This window comes from Malus sylvestris, chromosome 12 (assembly GCF_916048215.2).
Source record: "Malus sylvestris chromosome 12, drMalSylv7.2, whole genome shotgun sequence".
NCBI classification, from domain to species: Eukaryota; Viridiplantae; Streptophyta; class Magnoliopsida; order Rosales; family Rosaceae; genus Malus; species Malus sylvestris.
Genome location: NC_062271.1, coordinates 27,984,960 through 27,998,568, shown reverse-complemented (window position 1 = coordinate 27,998,568; position 13,609 = coordinate 27,984,960). Strand labels below are relative to the sequence as shown.

Here is a 13,609-nt window from a genome sequence, read left to right as displayed (position 1 = left end):
TTAGTGTGACTAGCCAAGGCCGACGATGGTGCTAAACTAATAAGCTTTTAACTTCCAATTCACGACCGCGCTTAAGCGAGCCATAATTTGTCTTAAGCATTCATTCTTTAGCCATTAATTCAACTGAGATACTTTTTAAGACACGTTAATTCTTTCGAGGTATCTCGAGACTTGATATTGGACACAAACTAGGGGAATTGGGAGTTTCCACTGAAGCCCAAATCCAACTCGATCAAAATATCCCCAACACAAAGCAAGTGGAGAAGAAGAAAAAGAAGAGTGCGAGGGAGAATTTTTGAGCAAGAGAAAGAGGTTAGTACTTTTATAATTACATCACTTCTAGGTTTCTAGCTATATAGTTCTTGAGCTAATTTTTAGTCTTAGGCTATCTCCACTGTCTTTTTTTTTTTTTGAACAAACGATATTATCTAAACTAAGGGGAAGGAGGTGGGCTTAGCCTCACAATGGGCTAGCAATAATGCGGTTCAAACTCGCATTTGGCGAGATTCGAACCTAAGAGACCTCTGACTTACAAATGAAGAGGAATACCATTACACCGTAGTACTAAGTGGCATTTCCACTGTCAATGTTGTGTTGTCATCAGTCATCAGTCTTTCTCAATGAACAACGACCTGGACGACAAATTGGAAACTGTGAATTCAGTTGCTGTTGGACAATGCTGCATTAATGTTTGTGAAATTAAGTTACACCACATCAGATCGAGGAGGCTGTGAAATTAATGTTTGTGAAAACCATTGATGATAGTCTTATTAAGTCAACATTCTGATAATATAATTAGGGTCAATTCTCAATGCTTGCTAGCGTGCCGTAACGTATTAATCGTTGTTGCTCTTCTCCTCCTCCTCTCTTGTATCTGTATCTTATCTTTGAGCATTTGGCTGCACTAGAATTAATATTGCTTTCTTCAATTGGATATAGTATATATTGTATACTAATTTAATTAATTTCTTGAAATTCTAGCAACATATATCTCATGTCTTTTTCTTTTCACCGGGTTCTTCATCACTTAATACGTTTTCGCATCTAACTGATTTTTAATAAATTTGTACAACTTTTTTCTCAGCATTTGATGTACTGAAGATATGCATGCAGCTGCTTGAATTTAGTTGATTATTGTTATTAGACCCATAATCAAGAGTATCTAGATCCAAATTATTATATGCTATATAGTCAATAAAAAAAAATAAAGAGATTATCATATCAGTCATCTATGCATAACTCGTGGCAGCAAACGCTGTCTAGGTTGATACGGACTCAGGTCTTTGCACTGGCGGTGATAATTGAGTCTAGAGAAGGAAGCTACGAACCTGTTGTTGTGGTTTGGGTAATTCCATCTCCTCCATCCCCGCACATAACTGCATTTCGCTAGGATACAAAAAGGGTCTTCTGTCTTTATATACAAAGTAAGAGTCCACATGCCCAATCCAGGAGTCTTTTTCTGTATCACACTGGCAAGCTATTTCCTCACTCAAAATCTTTGCTCCCTTGGAAACTTCTTGTGCTGCTGGAAATGGAGAGCCAACACTCTTCTGAGCATGATCCAGACCATAGAAAGGCATCAAGCAAGCACGGAGCGTGAAGCAAGGAAAGTGATATCCCGGTACAGCTATGTTCAACCGTGTCTCTTGAAGCAGTTTCAGCTTTCTTCTACTTTCTAAGTCATAGCGAAAGATCAGCTTTCGAGTGCCAAAGAACAGCACATGAGAATTTGGACTTATTGCAAACGGTACCAGAGTATCATGACGTTGATTGTACTTGCCATCCGAAGCGAAAAGCACTTTCATTCTTAACGCCATGCCACACACACTATATCTGAGAGTCCATCTATCACCAGATTCACATCCTGGTCGATCATCATAAGACCAAAAATAAAAATTATCTGAAGCATCACGGTTTACATAACAGACAAGGTCCATTGACACCCCAAGAAGACATCCCACCATTGTTTTATCATCATCGTCATGGTCCTCCTCCTCAAGGACAGGACGAGGAGGGAGTTGAAAGGCACGAGCTTCGACAGTATTGAGATCAATACACAAAAGTTTCCCTGAGGTAGCTAAGCTGTATAACACCCCACGCAAGTAGAAAAATTTCCTGCAAAGTTTGAACCTTTTGAAGCCCTCAACAAAAGCGGGGTCAAGTCGCAACCCATGTCGAACCCACTGTCTAGAATGCGACGAGAAAATGTCCATTGGGGTGGTTGTGGTTATGGAGGTTGGTTGTTGCTGGGAATGGAAATAATCAATTCGAACAACTCTGTAGTGATCTGACTCGACAGGGTCATAAGCCAAGGCAGCACAGAAATCGGCCTCCTCGGCTTCCACTACAGGAAGAGGGATGGAGGCGTGTTGCTTAGTGATGGGGTTGCTCACACAAAACTGGTAAGTTGTTGGGTTGAACAACAGAAGTAACCCATTACAAGAGTCCCTGAGATTGTCAGAGAAGTCACGTCTCTGCCACCGACACAGTTTACCGCCCCAATCCACATGCGGTAACGACGATTCGGGGGACTTGAAGAAGGGATAATCATATAAATAGACCAAGGAGAGTAACTGATACATACCGTCGCAAGAGTGGATCGTACGGTAGAAAAGACCCAAGGTAGGAGACCGCGGCCAAAACATCTGCAGCCACACACGGGAGATTATTCGGTGCCATTGCCAGGACTTGGACACCATCTTGCACTTTACCAAATCCCTTTGTGATAATCTACACAAAACATTAAACAATGCATCCTCGCACCAACATAATAATGATAATAAATTGCTCCTCCTCATAACTCCTGAATCTGAAACTGAATTTGAATCTGAATCGTTAAGATTAACACTCAGATTCAGGTCAACGGCAGCCTCTGCCGGAGCCGGAGAGGAAACCATTGACGACGACGACTACCCCGCCGCCACCGCCACCGCCACCAGCTTTGATAGCAAAACCCTACCCTACCCTAGAATGAATGAATTCTGAAACTAAGCAATTAACAGAACAGAAACGTCGTCAATGTATTTCTTTTACGAGTAACGTATTCGTAATGTTTTGTGAGAAGCTGTAAAGGGCAGTAGTTCGTCGATCGATCTAGTCTCTAGATATAGCCCTAAACTCTTTTTCACTTTGCAGAAACCTCATTCACCAAATAAAGGGTAACCCACATGCTTTTATTCTTAGTTTTTTTTGGAGGCCTCCCGCACAATTTTTTTTTTTTCAGTTTTCAAGTTGAACATTAAGTAAAAAAAAATTAAATTAAATAGGAGTATGTGATTGTGATACGTTGAAAGAGTGTGTTTCTCTTTCATTTTAATCTTCAGATTAAATAAATAAAAATAACATTACAAATTAAATAAGTGTATATAAATTGTTAAAAGATTTTGTGTTTATCATCTTTTTATTTATCCCTTCTCTCTATTCCTGTTTGGATTTACACAGGGAATTTACTTTCCTTGTTTTGGTATGACTAGGAATACGAAACTCATGCTAATAAAATATTAATTTATAACTTGAACGTTTGTATAATCACGCCAAGTCTATGCAAATCCATGCAAATTTATCATGCCAAAGTCATGTTATGACGTTCACATCATAGACAAATTGTGCCAACCACGTTATGTGCTAAAATGAGCCCAAGCCACATGTAGGGGCTTGCCAAGTGGATCGTAGTGTGGATGGCTAAGAAAGTTTATTGGGCCTACGTGAAACTAAGGTTATGGAAGACTTTGGGCCTATGTCTTATAAATTCTAGTCATGTAATCCAACCTTAATCTTAGCTGTCCAATTCAAACTAAAAATATCTCTAATTAAATATGAAATAATACTAACTAGTTTTGTAATAATTTTGTAGAAAAAGATCTTGCGTTGAGACTAGTTTATATATCAAAAGTATGAGTTCTTATATAAACATAGTGTAATAAAGAAACCCAAAGAAAAGAATTTATACTTGAAATAAAAATAATTACCACATACACGTGTGTAGGGGTGGGTTCAAAAAACCAAAAACCGAAAAAAATCGAAAACCAAACCGAACGAGGCCGAAAAAAATCAAACCGAAACTTTCAAACCGAACTTAATCAAATCTGGCCAGTTCGGTTTCGGTTTTTGAGGTTCGAAAACCGAACCGAACTGAACCAAACCGATATATATATATATATATAATTATTTTTTTCAATGTTTATAAATAGTTTAGTCATACAATTATAATAAAACAGAACCTGTTGTGAAGTTGGTTTCAGTGAAACTTTCCAAGCTGGTGGAGCGCATGGGTTTGAACCCTCCTCATGCCTCCCGGATTTTGGAGATTCTTTTTTAATTTTTATGACCAAATCAACAAAACCCTAGCGCAGCCACACTTTTTCTATTTTTCATTCCCCTCTTCTCTCTCTATCGTTCCCTGCCTCCAGACTTCCTCCATGTCCATTTCTCCATTCTTCTCCGTAACCCGCATCCTCCTTTCTATTCCAAGCTTCATATTTGTGAGACCCTCCATGTCCATGCATCCAATTTCTCCATTTTCTCTATCTCGTCCCCTCTTCTCTCTCAGTCATCCCTCTAGCTCCAGCACCCATCCCCATGGCTGCGAGCATGCTGACCCTGCAACATCCCCTCTTCTCTCTCAATCAAAAGGTATTCAATTTTAGGGATTTAGGAAGAGTAACTTAGGGTTTTCTAGACTTAGGGATTTGGGTTATTGATTTGCAGTTAGTGTATGAGATTCAATATTTAGATTTTGTGCTATCCGTGAAGATGTGATAGAGTTTTCATTTTAGTTATGGAGAAAAAAAATGGGTGGAGATGAATAGAGGTGTATGCTGCAGATTATGTCTTGGTTTTAGATTCAATAGACGGACATAGAGCAAAGAAAGTATGGGTTGTAGATCATGCGTGGGGATGTAGATTATGTATCTGTGTTTGTTTCTTTCCATCTGATTCAATCCAAGTTTTTTATTTTATTTTTATTGTGTTGGATAAAAGATTCATGTTCTGACAAAAAAAATTAGCTTTTCCCTCTCTATATTTTGCTGCATCAATACCAGCCCACAAATCCTGCAAACCCTAAATGAATGTAATTGTTGTTGTGATTTGTAGATGAAGATAGTGGTTTGATCAGTACCAATATCCAGATTTACCAAAAAATCGAACCGGGCCGAAACCGAACAAAAAAAAACTAAAATCGAAAAAAAATTGAACCGAACCAAAATTTCGGTTTGGTTTCGGTTTTGGCAAAAAATCGAACCGTTTCAAACTGAACCCAGCCCTACATGTGTGTGTGTGTGTAGTTTGTTTTTAAAATATGGAGTATTACAATCAACCCCCCTTAAAATAAATTTCGTCCCAAAAATTTGTAAAACCTTAATCGTTTTATAAATAAGGTAAACAAATATAAAAGACGTAGAAAAATATATCACAAAAATATAGTAACAGTTGAAGAACATTAGTAAAGTGTTTAGTTAGAGTGGCTGCATGGAGACTACCCTTCCATATAAAATGGATTGCAATTCTCCAATTACTATGTCTCCCCAACTCTAGCATATAAATAGTGATAGAAGTACTGCAGGTTCACAAACTAATCATGAACATCACCTACATCATATTACTACTGGTAGCTAGTTAGTATAGTTAGAGTTAGTTTTATGACCAGCTGTTGAACAATAAAAATACATGACATATAAAAAATAGAGTCCATGTAAATTGGGCCAAACTACAAGGCCGAAAAAAAAACAAAATGCAATCCAACCCAAAAGATGAGGATGGGCCTTACATACAAAAGATGAGGATGAGCATTACATACAAAACAACATCCAGAAATAAACAAATAAAAAAAATAAAATATGAATTTCTTCCTACAAAAGGGGGAAGAAAACGTGCAACACAGAAACCTCCTTCTCTGCAGGGTGTGAAAAAAAACTGCACAAGTTAGTGGGAGAGGTTAAGTAAAAGTGGCAGGAGATCATGGCCTCCAACTTCCCCCACGTAGCAAATTCTAGAGCTTTCCTAGGATGCCTATAAATAAGCATCACCTGCAGCAAGTAAAAGGAAAAAAGACAGAAAAAAGGAAGGGGAAACTCTGCAGAAAATAGAGAAACTTTGAGAGAATACCAAAAGCAACGAAGTGCTGCCAGAAAAGAGAAGGAATTCAATCTTTCGTGCTTTCGAAGTCAAGAACCAAAGAAGAATATTCATCACCAGGTATAAAAACAAAGGAAAACTAATGAAAATGGCTTGAAAACTTTGAGTTTTAATGATAAGGACAAAATAAAGGGTAAAATGAATAGTACTAGGATTGACTTTTTAGTGTAAAAATGTGGTTTTTCGTTAAAGTGAACAGTACCGGGTGCTTTTCGTTAAAGTTCTCTAAAAACAAAGCCCTGTTAAATTTATTTTTCTCTTGATTTTTGTTATGTTATACATATATACAAGAAACAGAGAAGGACGCGAAAGAAGAAACGCAAAAAAATGGCAGCCGAAGACCACCAGGCAATGGTCCATGACATTCCCCTTCATTTGACAATGGTCCACAACGCAAGGAGAAAAAAAAACAGAGAAGGACAAATCAAATGTTCTAATATTTCTTTTAGTTTTTTTTTTTTTGTGTCCTTTGTTTCGTTGTTTGGTATTTTTTTCTGCACCAAACATATGGAGGTGGAGATTCTGAACCACTAACTGCAGCAGAAATGATCTCCAAAAATCCCATGAATTTCTTCGGGGTGGCCTAGACCACCCCGTGAAGTTCCAATCAAAGTCTAAGTAACCCATACCTGCCGTCCGTACATTATGCGACTTGAAGTAGATGGGTTTGGCAAATGCCGTGTTGCATAAAGCCAGACGAAACTCATTCTTTGCGGTCCAATGAGAAAACAGATGCATTTGTGGACAAATAAACAAGGGAAAAGAAGCAAAATGCAACTTTTGCTCCCCTTGACTAACTCATATTTGGTCTCTATGAAGAAAAGTAGCAGGGAAGCAACATTTACCAAGATGAAACTCGAGAGGAAAGAAATTATCGTGTTTGGTGTTTTCTTTGCTGCTCACGGGTACAAGATATGGAGCATGCCTTTGGCTAAAAATCCTATGAAAACTTATTGGGGATAGAGTCCAAGAAAAAGGAAAAATGGAAAAGATGGTTTGCAAAGGAAAAGAAAGCCTAAACTCCCCTTGACCGACTCATGTTTGGTCTAAAGTCCACAAAAGAAAGTCCCCAATTCAACCATTGATAAAGACAAGGAAAGAAAGGAAATTTCCCAATCTTTAAATAGATAGCTAAAAGAAATTTGCTTCTCTACCACGGAAAAGTTGGATTAAAAAAAAGGTTCAGGCTGTCTCAAGTTGAAAAAAAAATGGCAAGCATCGAAGACAAAACATAAATGGGAACACAAAAAAGGGTGTCCAAATGCTACTGTCAAAGCCAGTCAAGTAAAATCTCTTTGTGGAAACAAAAATACCAGAGTGATAATCACACATGAGTACGTCAAAACTCATTCAAAATATGGCAGATATTATGAGTACGTTACTACAAATTTCAGAGTACAAACTCTCACATTCGGAGCCATAAATCAACAATTATCTTCAACTAACTCGGGGCTGCAAAATGGTTTTGTCCAACAACCAATCGAAGAGATGTCGTTTCCTGGGACTCCTGCACGAAATAATTGATAAAGTTCATTGCAGCTAGAGTTTCATTTCACTCCAAATACATAAACAAACCCAGAACATAAAGAAAACAAAAATGGGTAACCTGCTCGATTTCTTCCCCCTCTTTGTTTTGAGTTTTCGATCCGCAGAGGAAGCACACAAGCAAAAGAATAGGGCAGCAGGAAGATGAGAACTCTTGTGTCCTGCGTAAAGTGGGACTTTGCGGTTTAAAGAGAAATGACGGAAAATTGAAGTAATTGGAACAAAAAATTTAAACTCCAACAAACCTTACCCATTCCTACTCTGAAATCCATGGATACCCAATCCAAATAGAAGTTTGAAATGCAACGAAGTCCACGGAAGTCCAAATATAGTGGAATAGTCGCTTGCTTCTAAAGGAAAACCACCAGATTTCAAAGCCAAAGGAAAGTGGATCGCTGAAGCCATCTTACCGGGGGATGAGGATGCTAAATCCTCAAAACCATCAAGGAGAGGCACGGCAGGGATAAAAAATCAAAGCATGAAAAAGCAGGGGACCTAAAACCTAAAAAGGCATTTATAAAAAATGGTACTTTACCACTTGCTTTTATTAAACAATAAAGCAAAGATTTGCTTTGCTACTATACTGCCCAGTTAGTGTCAGGCATGAAGACAAGATGGAATGGTTCAAGACAAAGTAAATGAAGGCAAGTAAAAGAAAGAAAGGTTGCTCATCACGTGGGAAGTATGGACTCACCCTAAATACACTAAGCTTTGATTATTAAAGGAAAAGGCATGGGTCATACTTGGCAAAAAACCATGAATTCATTTTTTGTTTTTGTTTTGTTTTGTTGCCAGTCATCATCTTTTGGGCACTTTTCTTTTGCCAAAGTCTGAACACAAATCCAAATCAAATATTTTTTATGAACTACGCCGGTTTGATTCCGTTAAGGATACGTAGGCAGTCTGATATCAAGTTTTAGACACAACCGTGAAACCGAAACGAATCCCTGGTTTATATAAACTAAATTCACTCCTGCCGTCAAATACCAAAATGGCACGAAGCCGAAGAAAGTTTCAAATGGCACAAAGCCGTATCAAATCCCGAGTGGCACAAAGCCGAAGAAAAGTCTCAAATGGCATGAAGCCATATCAAATTTTCTATGCTCCTCGCCCGCATGAGCTAAAACTGCACAAGGCATCAAATCCAAACAAGTACCAAATACCTGAACTACGAGCGACTTGATCCCTCAAGAGGGTACGTAGGCAATCTAGGATTCGACCTAGGTGCAGTCACAAAATCAAACAAACACCAAAATCCTCAAGTTACATTTTTATTCGAATTAGAATCAAAGGGTATTCCTTTCCTAAAAGAAGGGTTGTAATTAATAGGCGCATAGCCTAGAATGGGTCGAACTCAAATTAATAAAACCCTCTTCAGAAAAATGAACGAGGGTGAAATTGTGTCGAGTGAATTATTTGTTTACATATTATGTACAATTTTTGCTCAACACCAGCTGTTGCTAGTTGTTGCTAAGTTAAAGTGCTGAGTCAGCATTCATTTGGTGTATGTATAAATACTCTCTCGATGTATGATTCTGATTCATTAAAATGAAAGATTCAGTTTTTTTCACTTTCTATCATGATATCCCTCGCTGATGTCTAACGACGCGTCAATCCTACGCTTCCCCTTTCTCATACTTTCTTGTATTTTCTCACATTTTCTCGTATCCCAAACAGATCTCTGCTTCTCCAATTCTTCAATTTCTGCTGCAATAAGTTTGATTCCTCTCATGACGACAACTCTGAATTCTCCTAATTCCTCTTCTCCAGGAAATTCTTCTGGTAATACTCATCACAATGAGGTCCCCAATCCTTTGATTGTTTCTCTCGGATCGATTACTGTTCAGAATATTGTGGGCATGGTACAAATGAAGCTCAACAGTCACAATTTTATCACCTGGAGCAGCCTCTTTCTTCCTGTTTTGAAGAAATTCAAGCTTTTAGGGCTTGTAAATGGCAAAGATCTATGTCCTCCTCAATTTTTTCTTGATTCAGCCGGATCTCGAGTTCTCAACGTTGCTTATGAAATCTAGTGTAAGCGAGATCAAATCTTGATGATTTGGATTAATTCTACTATGTCTGAAGATTTGCTACCTTTGACGGTTGGTATGGAGGATTCTCGATCTCTCTGGCAATCTCTCGAGTGTCGATTCGCTGGTGCTTCGCGCACACATGTTCAAGAATCTCAAGTATACTTCTTCCGATATTCAAAAAGATCTTGTCCGTGCATGTGCCATTGAAACTATTGGTGCAATTACTAAAGATATAGAAGGTACATTTTTTTTTCTTTTGGTTGATAGATCATGTGATTCTTCAACTAAAGAGAAAATGGCGGTGGTATTGCGTTATGTGACAAGGAACGAAAAGTAATTAAAAGGTTTTTGGGTGTGCAACATGTCTCCTCTACAACTAGTAGCTTGCTTGAAGAGACCATTGAGAGATTATTTGCTTCAACAAATTTGAGTATGTCTAAGTTACGGGAACAGGGCTATGATGGAGCTAGTAATATGAAAGGAGAACAAAATGGCCTTAAAGCAAATATTTTGAACAAGTATCCTCAAGCATTTTATGTTCATTGTTTTGCACACCAACTTCAACTAGCTCTTGTAGCCGTTGCAAAGGGAATTGAGGGTGTCGCCATTTTCTTCAACAATGCTAGTATTTTGGTCAATATTATTGGATCATCGTGTAAGCGTCGTGATGCATTTAGAGAGAAACAACTAGAACAAATTAAGAAAGCTCTTGATATTGGTGATCTTGAAACGGGTAGAGGGTTAAATCAAGAGATTAGTCTCATGCATCCTTGTGATACACGTTGGAACTCACATTATGGTATTATAGTTAGTATTATTGTCATGTTTGAAGCTGTGGTGGTGGTGCTTGAATGGATTAAGGATGATACCAACCAAGACAATTTTGGTGAAGTAAGTAAGTTATTCCATGACATACAAACTTTTGATTTTGTGTTTCACCTTTTTTTTATGAGATTCATATTGGAAATTACAAATGAGTTATCACAAACATTACAAAAGAAAGATCAAGATATTGTGAATGCGATGGCGTTAGTGGAAGTATGCAAGCAAAGACTACAATCCTTGAGAGATGATGACTTTGGAGACTTGCTTGATGATGTACAAAAGTTTTGTCAAGAGCATGATATTGTTGTTCCTAACATGGAGGATTTGCGTTTTGTACCCGGAAAATCAAGACGTAAAGCTCTAAGACTCATAAACTTCCATTACTATCATATGGACCTCTATTTTCAAGTCCTTGATACACAATTAAAGGAATTGAATGATAGCTTCAATGAGGTAAACACCGAATTGCTTCTTTGTATGGCATGTTTGAGTCCAGTGAATAATTTTGCATATTTTGACAAAGCAAAAAGTGTTCGTCTAGCCCAACTTTATTCTCAAGATTTTGATTGTATGGACCTCATGAATCTTCCAATTCAACTTGACAATTACATTCACGATATGAAGATGCATAGTGAGTTTTCATCATTAAGATGAATTGGTGATCTTGCAAAGGAGTTGGTGAAGATCGGGAGGTATGCAAGCTATATGTTAGTGTATAAGCTTCTTACATTGGCTTTGATGTTACCAGTTGCAACCGCTTCGGTGGAGAGAGCTTTTTCTGCTATGAAAATTGTGAAAACACCATTGTGTAACAAAATGGGAGATCAATAGTTGAGTGATAGCATGCTTGTTTACATTGAGAGAGATGTATTTGCTTTTGTTTGTACCATACTTGACTAATCCCGAAACTACTGAGCACCGGTCAACGTTATACCGTCAAGGACCCAGAAGAGTTTCCCTTCAACCAGAAGGCCAATCACAATGCGACACGTGTCGACATCAGAAGCCAATCACAGCACGACACGTGTCAACATCAGAAGCCAATCACAACACGACATGTGTCAATATTAGAACAAAACTAGAAACTCTCTTCTATAAATAGGGATCATTCTCCCACAATAATCTCTAATGTCATTTTGTACTAAACTATTCACTAGAACTCACTAAACCAGAGCTTGAACCTATGTATTTGTGTAAACCCTTCACAATTAATGAGAACTCCTCTACTCCGTGGACGTAGCCAATCTGGGTGAACCACGTACATCCTGTGTTTGCTTCTCTGTCTCTATTCATTTACGTACTTATCCTCACTAGTGACCGAAGCAACCAAGCAAAGGTCACAAAACCTGACACTTTCTGTTGTATCAAAGTCTTCGCTGATTTTGTGCATCAACATTTGGCGCCGTCTGTGGGAAACGACACTTATTCCCACTCTCTTCAGCTTTGTCAAGCTGGTTTCCACCGCTCGTACACTCTCTTTTGGCCAAGCATCTCTGTCCGATATGGGGAGCGAAAGAAGCCACAGCACACAGAATGACACCCCTGCTGGACCTAGTATGAAGCAACGAAAGCAGGAAGGAAATAGAGTTACTCTTCAAGCTAAAGTCGATGAACTAGAGGTTCAGAACAACAAGATAGCGATGAAGAATGAAGTCCTCCAGGAACAATATGAAAAACTTTTCGAGATGCTTCACGAGGCTAGGCAGGCTCAAACACACAAGCTCGTCGCCCCTATCGAGGTCCACAATCAACTGAATGCCCCCCAACACGGAGGGTCGCCGATATCCGACACGGACATCCCTGATAGGGATCGAGCTACACATCAATGTGATAATCAACATGAGACTTCTCTCAACCCAGCTGCTTCAACCCGAAGCAGGAGAAGTAGAGGAAAACACCTCCTCACAGAGGGTGTGGAAGGATCAAAAGCTGTCTATCGCGATTGTCGAGACTTCCTAAAGCAACGTCGAGAGAATCCCATCCACATAAGCTCGAAGATCAATGACCCAAGGGTTTCTGAAAGACTCGGTCCTCTTCCACGACCCAGGCCAGCCGCCAATCTAGAGAAGGGGCAACAAGTCCCAGAAGAATATGAAGGTACTGGGGACTCGGAAACATTCCGACATACTCACTCTAGAAGTCAGTGTGGCGAGTCCAGAGAAAGATCACGCTATCTTGATCAAACTTTCCTACTTCCAAGAGGCGATGGGGACTTAAAGAAGAAAACTTCAGTGGTGCACGACTCCGCTCAGGACCCCCTTGTCCTGCAGCTCCTTGAGGAAGTAAACAAGCTGAAGGCTGAACGTCAAGCCGAGATACCTGACTGGAACCAACCCAGGCCTGGCCCTCTCACAAGAAGGATCCTCAACACTCCCCTCCAAGCGAAGACAAAGCAGAAGCTTGACTTACAGCTCTATACTGGAAGGGAAGACCCGATTGAACACCTTAACCTCTTTGAGTCCACCATGGTATACCGGGGACACACCGACGAAGAACGGTGCCTTCTCTTCCCCTCCACCCTCTCTGGCGGAGCTTTAAACTGGTATTGCCGTCTTCCACCTGAGACAGTAGACTCATTTGAAGAGTTGAGAAAGCTGTTTGTCTCTCAACACATCTTCCAGACCGATCGCTTGCATTCCGCAGATGACTTGTACACTATTCATCAGAAGCCGGACGAGTCATTACGAAAGTACGCTGGCCGCTTCAGCCATGAGTATTCTCGCTGCGCTGAGGCAGATGACAAGACCGCACTCAAGGCTTTCACTGCAGGCTTACGTGACTGTTTCTTCAAGTACATGATCAATGCCAACACTTGGAAGACTTACTCTGAGGTGATGACACAAGCTTACAACCATGCCTCCGCCGAGGCAAGGACATATCAAGGGAAACCCCCTACAGTCACCCCTTATTAGCAAGTAGGGAGTGGAGGCCAGATCCAACTGAATGAAAAGACCTCAACCTTCCAAATGGTAGCAGCACACCCCCATGCCTCATTTAATGCTTCTCCAAGTCAGCAGACATATCAATCTCAGGCCAAAAGGAAGGACTTCCATCCTCACCAATCTCATTTT

General features: G+C 39.5%; 3 protein-coding genes across 6 annotated transcripts; 1 reads left to right on the top strand and 2 right to left on the bottom strand.

Moving 5' to 3' along the window:
* Positions 1-249: 249 nt before the first annotated feature.
* On the bottom strand, positions 250-3,127 carry LOC126592498 (uncharacterized). 3 transcript variants are annotated; one of them, XM_050258185.1, is made up of 2 exons: positions 1,329-3,127; positions 250-679 (listed from the first exon to the last, which is right to left on the bottom strand). In XM_050258185.1, the coding sequence occupies exons 1-2, from the start codon at positions 2,895-2,897 to the stop codon at positions 608-610; spliced, it is 1,641 nt and encodes a 546-aa protein (XP_050114142.1). In that variant the 5' UTR covers positions 2,898-3,127; the 3' UTR covers positions 250-607. The 3 variants fall into 3 exon arrangements, with proteins under 3 accessions (XP_050114142.1, XP_050114144.1, XP_050114143.1); XM_050258187.1 differs by having other exon boundaries at positions 251-632; XM_050258186.1 differs by lacking the exon at positions 250-679 and adding an exon at positions 840-899.
* A 2,670-nt stretch (positions 3,128-5,797) lies between these two features.
* Positions 5,798-8,335, bottom strand: LOC126592718 (uncharacterized). Of its 2 annotated transcripts, XR_007612762.1 has the most exons (4): positions 7,931-8,335; positions 7,742-7,841; positions 7,545-7,642; positions 5,798-6,026 (listed from the first exon to the last, which is right to left on the bottom strand). XR_007612762.1 is itself a non-coding variant. In XM_050258484.1 (3 exons), exons 1-3 carry the CDS (start codon positions 8,083-8,085, stop codon positions 7,577-7,579), a joined length of 321 nt encoding a protein of 106 aa, XP_050114441.1. In that variant the 5' UTR covers positions 8,086-8,335; the 3' UTR covers positions 6,368-7,576. The 2 variants fall into 2 exon arrangements, 1 of the variants encoding a protein (XP_050114441.1); XM_050258484.1 differs by lacking the exon at positions 5,798-6,026 and having other exon boundaries at positions 6,368-7,642.
* Positions 8,336-10,145: 1,810 nt separating this feature from the next.
* LOC126592326 (uncharacterized) lies at positions 10,146-11,192 on the top strand. The gene has a single exon (XM_050258025.1). It carries the CDS (start codon positions 10,146-10,148, stop codon positions 11,190-11,192), a length of 1,047 nt encoding a protein of 348 aa, XP_050113982.1.
* Positions 11,193-13,609: the final 2,417 nt, after the last annotated feature.